Raw genomic sequence first — 17,459 nt, 5'->3', positions numbered from 1 at the left:
CTCCCGCGGCGGGGGCGCGAGTCGAGCGGCTCATTTCCTGTTCCCGGTGGCTATGGCTCGCCCGTGCCCCGTGGCCTACTGTATGTCTTGTCACACACATAAATTAGCGAAGGTGCACCGGATCAATAGGCAAGGGAGGGTGAGGTGGAGAGTGTGTGTGTGTGTGTGTGTGTGTATTGGGGGGGGGGGGGGGGTCAGTTACCATCTAGGGGCCACAAGAGTGCCAGCAATAACTTGCGTCATCCGAGCTACGCCCCCATTAAGATGGTGGCTCAGGATGAGGCAGTATGGATGCGAAAGGCGGTGAAATGGTGATTATTCAATTTGGATCCGGGCACTAATTACGATTTCAATATGTTATGCAGACTAGTTGGCAAGAAATCTTTTGAGGGGTGTCAAACGCAATGAATCATGAATCACTCAGGGTGACTTGCCCAGATTTTCTTAAGCTTAGTAATTATTGCTGGCACCAGGTTCCTGAAGGAAAAAAAAAAGGTTTCGGTTGACAATGTATTATAAATTAGACATATGATGGGCTTTTCTCTCGCACACGCACCCTCCCCCCTACCTCTTGTAGACACACACAGAACAACAGACCCAACACACGAGCGCGCGCACACACACACACACACATACACACACACACACACAAACTCCTGGTGTCTGCTTCTGCCTTTAGCCTGCACATGGTACCAAAGACACTGCAAAATCTCTCTATCCCTTGAGCAACCTGGAACCTTTTCCGTACCAGGCCTAGAGGCACCAGAAAAACAAAAAGCCCATCCTATTTTTACCCTCGTCTTCAGGAGGCGCAGAGAAGCGTCTCCGCAAAGGAAGGAGACAAGAGAAGCGTCTGAGCTCAAAGAATCCTCCTCAATATGAGGCACTGGTACTGCAGCTCAACACTGGCAAATACAGCAGGCAGCTCTTCCAGAAACCTGGCTCCTGGCCCTAGCCCTTCCACACCCCCCCACCCCCCCACCCCCCCCCCCCCAACACACACACACACACACAAATACACACACACTTACCCCCCCACTGCAATCTCGGGATGCTGAGGAACGTCATTAAGGGAGAGGGGCGAGTGAAATCAACTAATCAGACCAGAAATGAGGCGGCGGCGACATGCGCCCGGTGCCAGGGAAACAGAGAACAGAAAGAAAACTAAAGAGGAACTACCCCCCCCCCCCCCCCCCACACACACACACACACACACACACACACACACACACACACACACACACACCCCGCCAGACTAGAAGAGCAGCCAGCCACCACTCTTGAAAGGCAACTGTCTTCAAACAAACCGGGGAAACATTTTGAGTCGAGCACACAGGCCCAAGTAATGTAACAAATTAGAGAGTTTTGGCACGTTTTGTTCTCCTCTGGAGGACTATGGAGAGGGAGAGACACAGGCTCTGATGCTTTTGTATGAGGAGAGGGAGGGAGGGAGGGGAAAAAAAACAGAATGAGAAGGAGAAGAAGGGGAATGAGAGCTGGCTCTTTCTTATCCATGGCTGTTCGATTGTAGCGCAAATTAAAATGGCTTCGCTTCCAGCAAGAGAGCCTGAGCCATGTTTAAATGGGACATGGAAATTGCGGATGTACACGCCAGTAACTGTGCAAAAGGCCATCCTTTCCGTTCCCCCCTGCCTCCCCCCTCCGCCTCTTTCAATCTTTTTTCTTTTATCCTACATGAAAATCTGTAGCTTTTACCAACAAATAATGGGGAGTAAAAAAAAAAAAAGACAACAAAATACGTCAAAAGAAGAGAAGTTCATATGAGGCCGAATGCCTGTTTTCACCCCCCTCCATCTCGTAATGTTATGCAGTCAGACAAGATTAAATGGTGCTGTGACCTGCTTAGCTATAATACCGGCTTTATAATGGTGGACAAAAAAAAGGAAGAATCAACCTCTCAGAACCACAAGTCATTGGAGCACTAGGTTTAACCCTTGGTTGAAGCAGAGGAGGTAAAGTCATCGGGGCACGGTTGGCCCCTTGGTGGGAGTTGGAGGAGTTACCTCAACCTGGTATCCAATATGAAGGTGAGATGAAGATCTCCGCTCTAGAAAAAGGATTGGGGGGTGTGGCATCATGGCAGAGGGAGGGGAGATGAGCCGAGACTAGACGCGCAGACACATACATACACGCGGGATTTGAAATGCAAAGCGCATAAGCACACTCCAATCACGTTCATTTTTCCAGCTGTAGGAAACTGCATTAATGTTGAAGATGTCAGGAAAATCAATACATTAAAAACCCTCAATCCACTGTTAAACGGCCATCCATTTCCCTAGGGCGAGGCCCGAATACTGTGCACGGTGGCAGCCACAAAACAACTCCCCCTCACACACACACAGACACACACACACACACACACAGACTCGTCCCCATCCTGCGTCTGCTGTATGGGCGCAGAGGAGCACATCTGAGAGAGCCCATCTGGCTGCAAATCCCTCCTACAGGCGCCCAAACACGGCGTCAGGTGGCCACTCGGCACTGAGCACTGAGCAGGTCTTATGCCTCATCTCGCCAACTCCCCCGTTGTTCGCCGAAGCATAATATGGAGTTAATTGCGAACAATCCTGTCGGTTCGTTAACAATTACGAGTGGAATGTAACTGCTACTATTGAGCGAGTGCAATGCTTGCCAGGAGGGATGAGCGAAGTCCGAAGTTGACGATTGTTGGCTATTGTTTTTAGTGGTTCCTCCATGCTAATGGTGAATGAGTAAAGCGTTGGCTGATTAGAGATGGCATCTCTGAGGCATACGTGGGGGGATTTGTTACTTGCTCAGATTATCATAATCTCATCCTGTACAAAAACAGAGTGTATAACGGCCCCACGGCACGTACATATGTTCACCACCAACACAAAGCTGATAATTCGAGCAAATGCCGTGTGGTGATGGATTTTATTTATGGATTAAAAGCTACGCTTGTTTTGCTTAAACCTGCCGATTGGATTGAGAGCCCCTGCCCTAGCCCCCACCCCCCTTCCCCTCCTCCTCCAACACACAGTGTCTCAGTGTCTGGCCCACAATATAAAACCCAATGCAGTGGAGAGAGAGATGTGACTTCTCCGAGGACATGTTCTGCTGCTGCTAGCACTTGGAACCCCAGAGAGACTCTTCCTAATGAGCTCCTAACTGCCCGGAGCCCCTCACCACCACCACCACCACCACCAAAACCCCAATCCCCCAAACAGCCTCCTACCTTTCACTTCGATTTTCACACCAACCCTCTTCTCGCCTCAACACCGCCCCCCCCCCCCACACACACACACACACACACACACACCACCGCAGCAGCTCACCAGTGCCACACACAGAGGGCTGGGGCGGCCCCACACAGGCCGAGGTCATTTGAAAATGTCAATGGATGACGCCTCTGAGCCAGCGCTGCGCCGGGCAGATTTGAAGACAACTAATGAGGGCGGCTAATGTTCCTGTCAGCTGGTTGGCGGCCCGTGAGTGAGTGAATGAGCGATTGAGTGTGCATGTGTGTGTGTGTGCATGTGTGTGTGTGTGTGTGTGTGTGTGTGTGTGTGTGTGTGTGTGTGTGTGTGTGTGTGTGTGTGTGTGTGTGTGTGTGTGTGTGGTGTGTGTGCGCGCGCGAGTGTGTGTCTCTCTGTCTCTTGCTCTCCCTGACACACACACACACTTGCATGCAGAGTGTGTGGATAGGTTTGAGAGAAGAGTGAAAGTGTGTGTGCGTGCGTGTGTGTGCGTCTCAGTCATGCATAAAGAATGTAGATACTGTAGGCTTGGAGGAGTGAAAGTGCATGAGTGCGTATGTGTATGTGTGCCTGTGTGAGATAGTTTTGAGAGGGAGAAAGTCTGAGTGTGAGTGTGCACCATGAATGTAAAAGCCTGGCTAATTCTACATGAGAGGCCTGTCTATTGGGAATATAAAACAGCAAGGGAGATGAGAAAAGGGCATTTTATTGGTCTGCATAACCGTGCGTGAGTGTGGGTGCAGTGTGTGTGTGTGGGTGCAGTGTGTGTGTGTGTGTGTGTGGAACCACAAAAAAAAAGAAGCCGAAAAAAAAGAATACTCAGGCAAAAGCAGCTTTCCTGTGCAGTATGTCAACAAGAAATAGGATATCCAACTGTTGAGACAATGAATGAATTTCCCTCGAGACAGCATTTAACCTTGGAGCATGGAGAAGTTTCGCTCTTCTGGGCAGAGAAGGTAAGACGACGAGGGGAGGGGGGGTGAGGTTAGGCTTGGAGGGGGAGGCTTAAAATTTGATTCACGACTGTGACCATCCATACAAATGTAGTGTTTGGCCACAACAGCACCGCGGTTTGCAGCCTCCCCTCTCCTGCGTTTGCCAGAGGGACGGCTATAAAAGTCCAGGTTTGTTGACTCAGTCGGTCCCCTCTGACGCGTCACAAAAAATATATGATCTATAAGTTAATATGTATAAAGGTTACGGCATACTCTCGCAGATCAAGTGGCTGCGTCAGGAGCTATTTTTATTTACACTTTCACCAGCCTGCTTGCATATTCTAGGTTTTTGAGGGGTGTAACAAGACTCAAGACCACACACAAAAATGCAAACACAGACAAACACACACACACACAAATAATACATACATGAAAATCAAGTGGTAGAATGTAAATCTATGTGTACATATTCACTTGGGCCTCATACAGATATACGTAGTAATTACGATCACTTCTGTGGAGTGTTTGCTGCCTACCTCAATGAGCTTGTTGGCGTGCTCACGGAACACTTGGGCATACTCCTTCACTTCCTTCTCGTTGCCGTTCTTGGCCGCCTCGATGAGGACCAGGAGCGGCACGTTGGTCTCCAGGAAGGAGTCGGACACGTGGTCCATGACCGCCTTTCTCAGCTGCAGGGAACACCAGGAGAGGGAAAAAAATTATTAATAAAAACCTGAAAAAGACTGAAACACTCGGCACTGACAAAACAGCCTCACTAAATGTCATGCATCACTCGTGGAGGTTTTTGCTCCCTCCCCTCCTCCATTTTTATCATTTGATTCATTCTTCCTCCTCGTGTCCCATAGCAGCAGAATGAGCTCCACATCTTCAAAAAATAGCTGAGGATTCAAAATACAATACTGGTACTTCTGTGATCACCTGCCTACTTGATCATTCTCCAACAGCTCGCAGCTCTCTCTCTCTCTCTCTTTCCTTCTCCCTTCCAGCTCTTTCACCCCCCACTCATCTAGTCTATATGGTATTCCAGTCTAGTGGAAGCTAAGTGTGGATTCACAGCATTTTTCCCCCTCAAATACTCCTTTCCCTTGATCCACCGCTTGTATTCACTTATACTGTACCTGACTTGAAAGATGCTTTTGATGATCACTGTCCAAACGAATAAATGCATTTTTTAAACCCCATCCTTTATGTCACTAACGTTTATAAGTTATAAAGAAAGGCACTCAAGTCAGGAGAGGTACAGCCATTGGGGAGCCCTATGCGGAGGCGTCTGCTATTTCATGTTCAACGTGGCCTAGAAATATCAACATGTAGACTGTAACAGACAGCCGGGCAGCTACAGGGGCTCCTGTTGAGTAGGGCAGGGGACAAAAAAAAACATGCTTGTCTAGCGTAGGTTCTGAAAACAAAATATTTTCTACATTAATGACATTAAAAGGAAAAAGGGGGGAAAAAATCAATGGTGAATCTGCGCTGCCCATTATTAATGGAGAGAGGCAAGCAGAGTGGAGAAAAAAAAAAGAGAGGGGGAGGAAGGGATAGAGAGAAAGAGAGAGAGATTGGGGGTGGCAGTGGGATACATGAGATGAATGGAAAGAAATGGATAGAAAGAGACAGAGAAAGAGAGAGGGGGGAGGAGGAGAGGATGGTGGGAATAGAAGGAAGAAAATAAGTGCGAAATCTCTGGAAGGAGGAGGAGGAACTGGAGAGGAACTAACCTGTCTGCGCAGGTCACGGGTCTTCTTTGTCATCCTGTCGATGGCCGTGTTCAGGGCATCACTCTTGTCCTTCCGCCCAGCCTGGAGGAGGAAACATGGAAGGATTAGTGAGTGTGTTCGTGTGTACGTGTGTGTGTGTGTGTGTGTGTGTGTGTGTGTGTGTGTGTGTGTGTGTGTGAGTGAGAGAGAGAAAGAGAAAGAGAAAGAGATAGAGAGAGACAGAGAGAGAGAGATTGAGAGAATTGGGGGAGGGGGCACACCAGCTCAACTGTTTGCTCTTGTTACTGTCATGTCCTGGTGAGGAAGACAGGTGAAAGTCACCTGGGAATTTAGTGGAATGGATAAACACATTAGCTTGTCACAGCACAGTTTAAATGTTTATGGAAAGGTGAAAAGGTGAACGAGCGAGCAAAAGAGACAGACACAGACAGAAAAGGGAGGAGAGAGCGAGAGAAAGAAAGGAAAGAAAAAAAAAACAATTCAGTTGGCATGCACAGCAGGAAAAGAAGACAGCGAGCCATGACCAATGCGTCAACAGCATGAGCACAGAGACAAGAGTTGGACTTTAGTGGGTCAATCTGAAGCCTGACTAACATGACTGCAGGGGAGTCTTACACACGCCTGTTCTGCCTCCCTCCCACCCACCCACATCCTCCTCATGACTCTAATGAATATTTAGGTCTGAATTGAGATGCAAAAAGGCAACAAAAAAAAAACCCACAGCTTGTAAAACTTTGTTGTGGTTGTTGCGGTTGTTGTGTTTTCCTACACTGCAAGCCACAGATTTATTTAAAGGTTCAGTAAAAAAAAATGCATTTCAAGAAAAAAAAAAATATATATGTTGCTATAAAAGGCTTGGAACACATTCTACAGCCAAAAAAATGATTCATTCTTAATCCTCATTAAACAGCATACCTAAACTTAGACATCAATATCATTATATTAACTAGCCTATGTATTGCTCATGAAATGTGAGTCTGAACCATATTTCCCCCAAGTATTAGCTGCTTAGCGGCTTGGCAAAGATGTCTTCAGCTATGAGGTTAATACACAGGGGCAGTTAGGCTAATATCAATATGGTTTTGTTTATTTTAACTTCCATAAAACACTGTCCTGCATCTTCTACAGAATGTGGCTAATACACAGGGAAGTGCCGCATGGCAGCAACAGGACAGTGAAATGCAGCAAGAGTGACCACACTGGGGCAACAGGACAGTGAAATGCAGTAAGGGTGACCACACTGGGTGAGGAAAGGGTCAAGGTTTGGTCCCTTCAGGGGTACCATGGCCTCTCTGATGAGGGCACCACAGTGGAACTGGCACTAGTAGAGTGAGGGGGGAAAAAAACAGGCAGATGACTATGGCTTTGCCCCTTGCGCACCCATCCTCCCTTAGGGCTAAGCTTGGCACCCAACCATTGGTCCAGAATGGAGGGAGGGAGAGAGTGGGGGGGGGGCAGAGAGAGAGAGAGAGAGAGAGAGAGAGAGAGAATATGCACTCCACTCACATGGCCCAAGTGAACAGCTCAAGTGCACTGGGAAGGTAAATGTGCAGACAGAGGGGGTGCCAGAGGGTGGGGGTGGGGGGGTAAAGGGGTAAGAGGGGGATAGGGGGTGTTGGAGGGCGTCACGGGGGCACAAGCAGCTCTATGGTGACAGCCAATGAAATATGGCAGAGGTACAAAGCACCAGCCACTACTACTACGAGCCTCCACGAGCCCCATTCCACCTCCACCCCTCCCCCGCCGGCCAAACGAGCCCATCGGGTGGTGCTCTGCTGAAGACCAGGGGACGCCATCGGTCTTAATCCCTGCTGTGGTTTTTCTTTTTTCCCCCCACAGCTAGGAGCAAGCACTCACAGTGGCACACCTCTACAGACACACACACAGACACACACACACAGAAAACTCATTCACCACGCTGCTATAGTCACCTAAGAACACGGGTGCACACACCCAACTCACCCAACACACACACATAGAGAATCACAGTCACACACACACACACACACACACACACACACACACACACACACACACACACACACACACACACACACACACACACACACACACACACACAGCCACACTCACTCACCTATCACCCTCCAGTCCAAAATCCCCAGCTCTAATGGCTACCTATTCCAGCTAACCATTTCTTCTACGGGGAAATTCATCTCCTTGGACAGGTCATTTCTTACCAAGTGGCATAAACCCGGGGAAACGTGAGCACGGAGTATCTTGCAAATCAAAAGTTAAGAGGAGAAATAAAAGAAAATGGAAAAGGAGGAGAAGAAGATGGAGGAGAAGAAGAGGCCCTTCTGAGGGGCGAGATGATTGGGCTGCTCTTCAGTATTGATTTCACTGCAGGCCCAGGCAGCTTAATTGGTGACCTATTAGGCTCCTCACACCGCTTCACAGGGTGTTTTTACCAACTGCGAGGCCATGATGAGCTAAAGGCGGAGCCCTTGGGAATATGCATCCCTTATATATACACACACACACACATTTTTTTTCTCCACTCACTATCTCTCTCTCTCTCTCTTCCCCTCTCAGTGATTGAAGTCCCACCGGGAGTAACGAGACTAGCCCAGCAGTTTGGGCAGAAAAATGTGTCTACGCTAAATAAGATGACCCGTAAAAACAACGGCAGAGGTCATTTCTGTGTGGGACCAAAATAACTTGACACGTAGATGTATGAAAAAAAAAAACATGCAGAGTATAACCTTGGCATCCACACAATGAATGGGAACTTTAGTTCCAACCAACATGAATGAGAATAGCACACACAGGCACGGATGCAGAATCTATTCAAAACCGCTAAAAAAAGAAAAACAAAATGTTGAATTGACATTGTTGTTGTTGCTGCACTGCCTCCATCAGAGGCCTTGAACATGTTTGCTGGGAAGCCGCACAACACAAACAGCACAAATGTCGCCTGTATACCAGGGTGCTACATGCTGTTGCATATTCTTTTGTGCACTGACAAACATTGTTCCGTTTAAAAAATCCTGCGTGCTTTGAAGTTCTACTACTGACCGAAAAGACATGGTTCATTGAACTCATGCTAAACAAAAATAGACTACCTCAAAACAAAAACAAGCGGGGGGGGAAAAGAAACTGACATCTGAGAAAATAAATAAACAGATACACACGCGCACACATACACACGCGCACACACACACACGTGCAAACAAAGCACATGCACCTCAGTACAAATCCCAATTCCGCATGTCTTGTGTTATCTAGTCTTCAGTACACTACTGGGTTGTCCTGTTTGAATGCTCCATTAAATACTCCATTCAAGGGAAAGAGAGAGTGAGAGAAAGAGAGAGGGAGGGAAAGAGAGAGGGAGAGAAAGAGAGACTGTTCCAGCCTCCAACCCACTAGAGTATAAAAGGCCACTGTGACGTAAGCCAGCTCATGACGTGTCGAGTTTTGAAAACCTGGTTTAGCATGACTTCGACCGTCTCTCAGCCATACGTCAAATGCAAACGCAACACTGAAGAGGCAGAAATGCAAATGTTTTTTTTTTGAAAGAGAGCCTGACAAACTGCTCTGTCACCACACAGATGGGACTTTAAATTAAGAACGTCAAACTATGTTAAAAAGAAACCCTGAGTGTGTTTTATTACCATCAGCTGGTGCAATTAAACGGAGAGACAAAAAATAAAATAAATAAAAACAATACAAGCAACACCCTCATGCATCTTCTCTCCCGTTTCAAAAATTGAAGCACACGTCTCTAGAAATGAGAATCATGCATAACTCATCGCTCGACCATCTCATCCTCTCCACCTACGGTTAATTTGTGCTCCAACACACACACACACACACACACACACACATACACACACACACGATGAGACAGAGAAGCCGGAGCCGAGAGATTTACTATGATGGTGAATTTTTGCTGCGAGTTGCCGCAACACGTTGGAGTTATCAATATTCCAATGGTAACGAATCGGGGAGAAAAGAAGGAGGAGGAGGGAGGAATCAAACGCACAGGCTCTGTGAGAGCAAGTGTGCAAGGCGGAAAGCGAGAGGGGAGAGGAAGGGAGGGAGGGAGAGAGAGAGAGAGAGGGGGAGAGAGAGCGAGAGAGAGAGAGCGAGAGAGGGGGAGAGAGCAAGAGAGAGTGCGAGAGAGAGGGAAAGAGGAGAGGGAGGGGAGGGAGAGGGAGAGGGAGAGGGAGAGGGAGATTGAGAGAGAGAGGGAGGGAGGAAGCAAGAGAGAGAGAGCGAATGAGCGAGCTAGATAGAGTGTGTGAGTGAGGAGCGAGTGTGCGCGCGAGCGAAGAGCTAGAGACAGAGCGGGAGAGAGTGAGGAAGAGCGCTAGAGAGAACGAGCAAGAGCGAGTGAGAGAGAGAGAGGGAGAGAGAGAGAGAAACCGCACCGATGATCGACGCCAGCCTGCCACCACTCTGTAGCAGTGAGTGGCTGCAACAAAAAGCACAGAATAACATCGCGGCTTTTTCTCCTCTGCTTTCCCCCCTGCGTCTCTCTCTCTTCCTTCGCTGCCCTGAGCTCGGCACACAATCGCGCCTCAGCCTTGCTGCACTGGCGTCGTAAGCGGGGTCTCCGACTACCATCAACAAGTTAGGGGGCTGAAGGACCCCCAACCATGCAAGAGGACCGCTTGATCTTCAATTAACCAATTGAGCTGACATCATTGCGGAGGAAAGGAAGAGGGAGCAAAAAAAGGAGGGGGGGTGTGAGGAGAGTATTGTATGCCGGGGTTGCTTTGGATGCAAATCAACAACTTCAAAAATTAAGGATTCCTGGGAGGTAGAGATGATTGTGCTTTCTTAATCTGGGATTTGAAATCAGGACGGAATAAAAGCCGGCAAAACAGGAGGAAGGAGGAAGGAGAGGAGTAGGTGAAAAAAAAGAAGAGGAGGGGAAAAAAAAACATCCCGGGACATGGAATTTGTGATTTTGTTTCAATTGATGAGGCTCAACACCGATTCTTTCTTTCAGAAGAGCTCGATTCCTTTTGTGCTTACTCAAAAGGGCTTTTTCCCTTCGGATTCAAATTCCATCTGGCTGCTCCAAGAGTCTGCGGAAAAGGAGAGTTGAATGCAGCCCCCGATGTGCACAAAAGAATGGGTAAGTTAGCTCTTTAATTCACCGAGACTGGTCCTGAATAGGAAATAAGAGTGAATAGGAGTGGGCTGAGGCAGTCTGGCAGTCCAGAAGCATCCATTTAGTTAAAATGAGGTCTTGTGTTTTTTTTTCCTCTCCCTCTCTTCACCTATTTCTTGTGTAACCGAATAAGTCGTGATTTGTTATAAGAGCAAATTACTGCCATGTTGAATGCCATGTAAGTGGATCAAGGAATGCTTGTTGGTCAGAATGGTTTTCTGAAAGAAAAAAAAATGCCTTTAAAAAGAAAAGAGATTTGATGTGTCAAGGGCACTAAAGTGAGCAGAGGGTTAAAGAGCGCAGTAAACCTGAGGATTTGAGTATGTTCAGTAAAACATGAGATGAAAATAAGACAACATATCAACTGCAGAGGATGTTTCAATTCATCCGTGACACGGCGTCAATGTGCGCATCAAACACTGATGAATACTAATCAGGGCTCTCTCTGCTGTCAAGCCACGTCAAGTAAAAAAAACCCACTGAAAATAGACGCAAAAAATGTTGGCTGAATTTCTTACTATGTGGGCACAGACATGCAGTGGCAGGAGAGAATTATGGATATTCAAAAATAGTGACGAGAGAAGGGGGGTGGGGGGGGTTTGAGTGTGTGGGGGGAGAGGGGATGTTTTCATGCCTTGCAGAGATTAGATTTCCCTCCCTCCGGTTTATTTTCTTATCTTCAAACCCACCCAGGTTTCCATTCAAGGTGGCCATTGGTGGGACAAGCACCAGCGGCACTTTGTGTGATGAGCATGCTTCTGTGCCTGCCTCCCACGTCATGCACAACCTGCCCTCAAAAATGCCGCTGTGAGGACCTGCAGTTCTACTGCGACACGCAGGGGCTTCTGACGCCCCCAGATGGCATCGACCGAGGGGCCCTGGGGCTCTCGCTCCGACACAACAGCATCGCCGAGCTCAGCCCTGACCAGTTCTTCGGCTTCACCCAGCTCACCTGGCTCCACCTGGACCACAACCAAATAACCACTGTGCAGGAGGACGCCTTCCAGGGGCTCTACAAGCTGAAGGATCTCAACCTGAGCTCCAACCGGATCACCAAGCTGCCCAACACAACCTTCATCCACCTCATCAACCTGCAGATTCTGGACCTATCCTTCAACCAGATGACTGTTCTGGAGCCAGAGCTCTTCCACGGGCTACGCAAGCTGCAGATCCTCCACCTGCGCTCCAACTCTCTGAGGACCACACCCGTGCGGGCCTTCTGGGACTGCCGGAGCCTGGAGTATCTCGGACTCAGCAACAATCGGCTCCGGAGCCTGGCCCGGAACGGCTTCGCCGGGCTCATTAAGCTCCGGGAGCTGCACTTGGAGCATAACCACCTGACGAAGATCAACCTGGCGCACTTCCCACGCCTGGTCGCCCTGCAGTTCCTCTACCTGCAGTGGAACAAGATTAACAATTTGACATGCACCATGGAGTGGACCTGGACCACCCTGGAGAAACTGGATCTTACCGGGAACGAGATCCGCACCCTCACGCCCGAGGTGTTTGAGACCCTGCCCAACCTGAAGATATTACTACTGGATAACAACAAACTGTCCAGCATGGACACGCAAACCCTGGATATGTGGAAGTCACTGGGCACCATTGGATTGTCTAGCAACCTTTGGGAATGTACCAAAAGGATCTGCAACTTGGCCAGTTGGCTCAGTACCTTTAAGGGCAGATGGGAACACTCCATTTTGTGCCATAGCCCAGAATACGCACAGGGGGAGGAAATACTGGACGCTGTCTATGGATTTCAGCTTTGTCAGAATTTCTCAGCACCAGTTATCCAGTCAAGCACCGCTACGGAGGCCATGTTTCCCCAGGAGGTCACTAGCCCGTTGTATGGAAATATGCAGACCCCAACGTTGGACTACTATGCAGAGGATTTGGGGAGTTTTACAATGGTCACCACGACAGTCACCACCTCCACCACCCAGACCCCGAGCACCGCCCTGTCGACCACCACCATGGTGGCAGGGCCCGCGGTCACCGATGACTTCATCGATGACATTGACAACACGGTCCTGACGCAGAGAGTCATCATTGGAACTATGGCCCTGTTGTTTTCCTTCTTCCTCATCATTTTTGTAGTGTACGTCTCGCGGAAGTGCTGCCCCCCAACGCTGCGGAGGATCCGCCACTGCTCCGCCATGCAGAACCGGAGACAGCTGAGGACCCAGCAGCGGCAGCCAATGGCGGACCTGGCCACCCAGGTACCCTACAACGAGTACGAGCCGAGCCACGAGGAAGGGGCTCTCGTCATCATCAACGGTTACGGGCAGTGCAAGTGTCAGCAGCTGCCTTACAAAGAGTGTGAAGTATAAACTCTTTTTATTTATTCCTGCAGTCAATGGGTTTTTGCCATTCTCAACCATTTAAAAAAAAAAAAAAAAAGATACAGGGTTTGTTTTATGGATTTTTATTTGACCAGTTTCTATATATAAAAAAGAAAAAACATGCATAGTTTCTTTCTACTGGCTAGCTTTTGAAAGAGGCGAAGGAATGGGGGGTAGAGTCTTCGAGTTGCTGGGGTGACTGGAGGTGGATTTGTGGTGACTGATAAGATGTGATGTAAAGAATTTTTCACACTTTTATTTTTGTAACGAGAATGCAAGGTTCCTTATTGAGCTGGGGCAATCAATCTCCACCGAGGATGGTTAGATGGGCGAATTGACACTGCATTATTATCACACTCTTCTGCAGCACAGTGGAGAGAAAGAGAGAGAGAGAGAGACAGAGAGAGATAGAGAAAGAGAGAAAAAAACATAGCCAAATCGCCTAGAAACCTGGGGTTCAGATATCTGTTGCAGAATTAACATTCTTGGGAAGAACCTTGGTCAAAATGAAATTTCCAAGAAGAAAAAAATGAATGAAAAAAAAAAGAGTGCTGTTGTGCTGTTATGTTGAATAGAAGTACAAATTTGATAAATGCAAAAGGGTTTTTATGACACAAGTAGATGACACTTATGAGATTCACTCACATGATCACTTTTGGGAAAGTTAAAATGGATAGTGATTAAGTGACGTTTTTTTAATTCACCTTTTTACAAATTATTTAAAAAAAGAGATACTGTTATTAACTGCATACCACGTGCATACTGAGAACCCAGTGTTGAACAAATAAGCTGGCAATTTAATCCTTACAAAGTTACCTGTATTTGCCGAGGAGAACACGTAGCCTAATAGTCTCCTTGTTTCTGGATTTGATTTCATTCAATAAACTCAATCCCCTCCTGCAAAATCTAAAAGCTTAGCACTGTGTGTTCAAAGGTTAATGCCCAATATGCCTCTGCATAAGCTCTGCCAAAATGTCTGGATAGCTCCCTCAACTGTGACTTCAGCAGGGATATATTAAGTGTTCTGTGGAGATATTCATTTCCTCTTATGATTATGCATATGTACAATGAAGTGATTTGGTCTTCATTTTCTTTTGTGCCATCCCTGACATCTTCACTGTGATAATGCACTGCGGCTAAACTCATTTCGGCATAAATTACTGACGCGATCGTTAAAATCTGACTGAGACAGATGAAACGCCACGCAAAACAACTACACAGCCAACAGTCTACAGTCAGGGGAGAGAGAGAGAGGACAAACGGACGGCAGGGAGCAAGGGAGAGGGAAGGGTCGAAGGAGGGGTGCGCAGAGAATATTACCCCCCCCCCCCCCCCGAAAATAAATTCATTGCGAGCTTCATGCCACACTGCTTTAATGCAAAGGACTGTAATCGCACCTGACAACTTCAAGATTGAGCCAATTAGGGCCAGGCAGAAAGAATCTAATGTTCTGTCACCCAGCCCACTGCTCTGGCAAGATTTAGCTTGCTTGGCCATTGAAGAGTCACTCTCGCACAGCGAGCCATCCTTTCCAACTCCACCCACAAAACCCATCAGAAATTTTGAGAGGGTATATATATATATTTTTTCCAGAAGCCAACGAGAGAGACAGGGGAGGATCTCTCAATGAGAACTTGAAAATAAGAACAGTACAGGGATAGAGTGTGTGTGCGAGACAAGAGAGCATGATTGGAGCTAAGAGCCAGAGAAAGGCGAGTGAGAAAGAAGAACAAGAGGCAGTAAAGGAGGGGGCAGTGAGCGAAGACACAACTAGACAGAGAAACAGACAGCAGGAGATGGAGGGAGAGAGTGAGACACAGAGAGAGAGAAAGTAGGAGCCTCCAGTTGATGTGAGCTAGGCCTCTCAGGAGACTTTAAGCACCGTTCCTTCACTAGCCAACGCCAGAGAGAGACAGACAGAGAGAGCGAGTGAGCGAGAGAGAGATGGAGGGAGAGAAAAAGAGAGCGAGAGAGAGAGAGAGAGAGAGGCTGGGTCAGCGGAGCATTTGTATGCAGCACTGAGAGGATGTGCATTAGTATCCTCTAAAGAAGCCGCCACTGCAGCTCTTTGTGCTATTTGGAGGAGGCTAGGAGGAGGAGGTGGGGTAGGCTAGGCTGGGGAGGGACAGGACGGGAGGGGGATGGACATGGAGGCTAAAGGGCCGGAGGCTAACCAGAGGGTAATGCCTTATCCCAGCCAATAAGCGTCCCCCTAAACCCAGGTAATGGTGGTCCGCGGGGGCTGGAATAACACACAGGGGAGGGAGAGGCAGCATAACTAACCATGAATGACAGGACCCCAGGACGCAGCGCTGTGGCCGAGTTATCACCTTGGCAGAGATGGAGAAAAAGCCATTTGTTGCGATTCTTGCCAATAAAATATGACGAAACTCGACAAAATATTAAAATAAACCACGGGATTGAGACTTGGTGGGAGCCCCACAGCATACAGTAACAGATGCATTTACAGACTATTTTTGGTAGACCTACTAAAAGGGTGAACAAAAAAAAGAAAAAAAAGATTTACTACAAAACAGAAACAGGGAGCAGATAGTTATTGGCTAGAGAGACTATTTGGCAGTGCAACTGGAGTGGCTGGGATTTAAGCGAGGGATGGTGGCCCCTAGGGGGTGCTGTAAGGAGCCATCTGTGCTGTGGAATGGCGGTCTATGCAGAGAATGTTGGCTCCGTCCAAAATACCCAAGACACAGTCAACATCTCGCTCTCTCAGAGGTCTTTATGGCCAGACACTTTTCAACAGCCTAGCTGAGCCGACAAAATGGGCTTATGTTCTGATTCAACAATGGAATCGAATTAAACAATGCATCAACATTGTACAAGACAAATCTAGTGGGCGCAAAGCCAGAGCTGGATATCTCTACCAGCAGAGTTTTGGCAAAAGAAAAAAAGGGGATTCTTAGGGGCCCTTTCACACAGAATAATACCCAATTTCACTGTCAGTTTGGTGTTTTGGAAATGATAAAGAACTTGCTCATGTTTACAAAGCCATTTGTTTTTTGTTTTCATTTCTTTGTTTGGGTTCTCTTTTCTTTTAATCTAGAGGTGATCTGTACCCCTCCAAAAATGGTCTTGCATGATTCAAGAGAGTCTGAAACGTGTTTACTCATCCAGCAAATTATGATGGAAAGGCCTCAGTTCCTGGTATGATAGATTTAGTGAAGGTTGAGAGAATAACTATATTTTTTTCAGCGACTAGAGAGCTATCTTGGCAAATGTTGACATCTCACTGTTGACCAATCAGCTTGTAAAGTGACTGAAAACACAAATTTGTAGACATGCATCCATTTGCACTCCTGCTCTTGTAAAAATGTTATTTTTTTTGTTTTCTTCTCGTCATTATGCTGAAAACCTGCTCCTCACTCTGCCTAGACCTGAAACACAGCCCCCCCACCCTACCCAAAAAACCTCTTTGTGCAAATTGAATGCTTTTCACCCCAGTTTCCTTTTGTATTGTATTATGTACAATTTCATATCTGTATAGTGGATAAAGATGTGGCCAACTGAAAAAAAAATCTTTTTTTCCTTAAGACATATATTTTTAAATAAAAATGTTACAATTTATTCCTGTTTTCGGGGGTCTGGTTTTACAAAGGCTTCAAATCTCTAGAACATGGTGTTCATCTAAGCTCATTCCAGCGTAAGGGTTCTGCAATTTCAATGCCTTCTTTGCAAACAGAGCAGAGTTGACCTGACCTAAACTTAGAGATTGGCAAGTCCTCTCTGATATAAAGAAAAGTAAACAGCAAAAATCACAAAGTCGGAGAGGATTTAAAGATCAAGATCTTCACCAAAGAAAGTCCTTATCACACTGCCCAGCTCAATAGCGGTGCGACAAGATTTCATGAAATGGATATACGGAGAAAAAGAAAATTAAATGGGTTTTGGTATCATTCCAACTCCGGCACTTTTTTTTTTTTTTTGCCCTACTAAACCACAATTAGGGAACGCCTGAATAACTCCCATCAAATGCTGGGACATTTCTAAGAGCCTCTTCTCTGGCCCCGGGCAGGGTGGCGCTCAAATCATGCTTGCGCAACTCTGAT

At 47.3% G+C, this 17,459-nt stretch overlaps 2 protein-coding genes across 2 annotated transcripts in view; one reads left to right on the top strand and one right to left on the bottom strand.

Annotated features, from left to right (window-relative positions):
- ctnna1 (catenin (cadherin-associated protein), alpha 1) overlaps positions 1 to 17,459 on the bottom strand; it is a 101,915-nt gene that overhangs the window by 41,148 nt on the left and 43,308 nt on the right. Inside the window, exons 9-10 of the mRNA XM_062524007.1 lie at positions 5,914 to 5,994; positions 4,711 to 4,863 (exon numbers count right to left, since the gene is read on the bottom strand). Coding sequence (XP_062379991.1) covers positions 4,711 to 4,863; positions 5,914 to 5,994 — 234 coding nt within the window. The remainder of the gene's footprint in view (positions 1 to 4,710; positions 4,864 to 5,913; positions 5,995 to 17,459) is intronic.
- Positions 11,014 to 14,244, top strand: lrrtm2 (leucine rich repeat transmembrane neuronal 2). The gene is made up of 2 exons (XM_062525338.1): positions 11,014 to 11,017; positions 11,747 to 14,244. The coding sequence occupies exons 1-2, from the start codon at positions 11,014 to 11,016 to the stop codon at positions 13,381 to 13,383; spliced, it is 1,641 nt and encodes a 546-aa protein (XP_062381322.1). The 3' UTR covers positions 13,384 to 14,244.

The sequence above is a fragment of the Sardina pilchardus genome, chromosome 21 (genome assembly GCF_963854185.1).
Source record: "Sardina pilchardus chromosome 21, fSarPil1.1, whole genome shotgun sequence".
NCBI classification, from domain to species: domain Eukaryota; kingdom Metazoa; phylum Chordata; class Actinopteri; order Clupeiformes; family Clupeidae; genus Sardina; species Sardina pilchardus.
The sequence above is the reverse complement of the archived record's forward strand: the minus strand, read 5'-3'. Positions and strand labels throughout refer to the sequence as shown.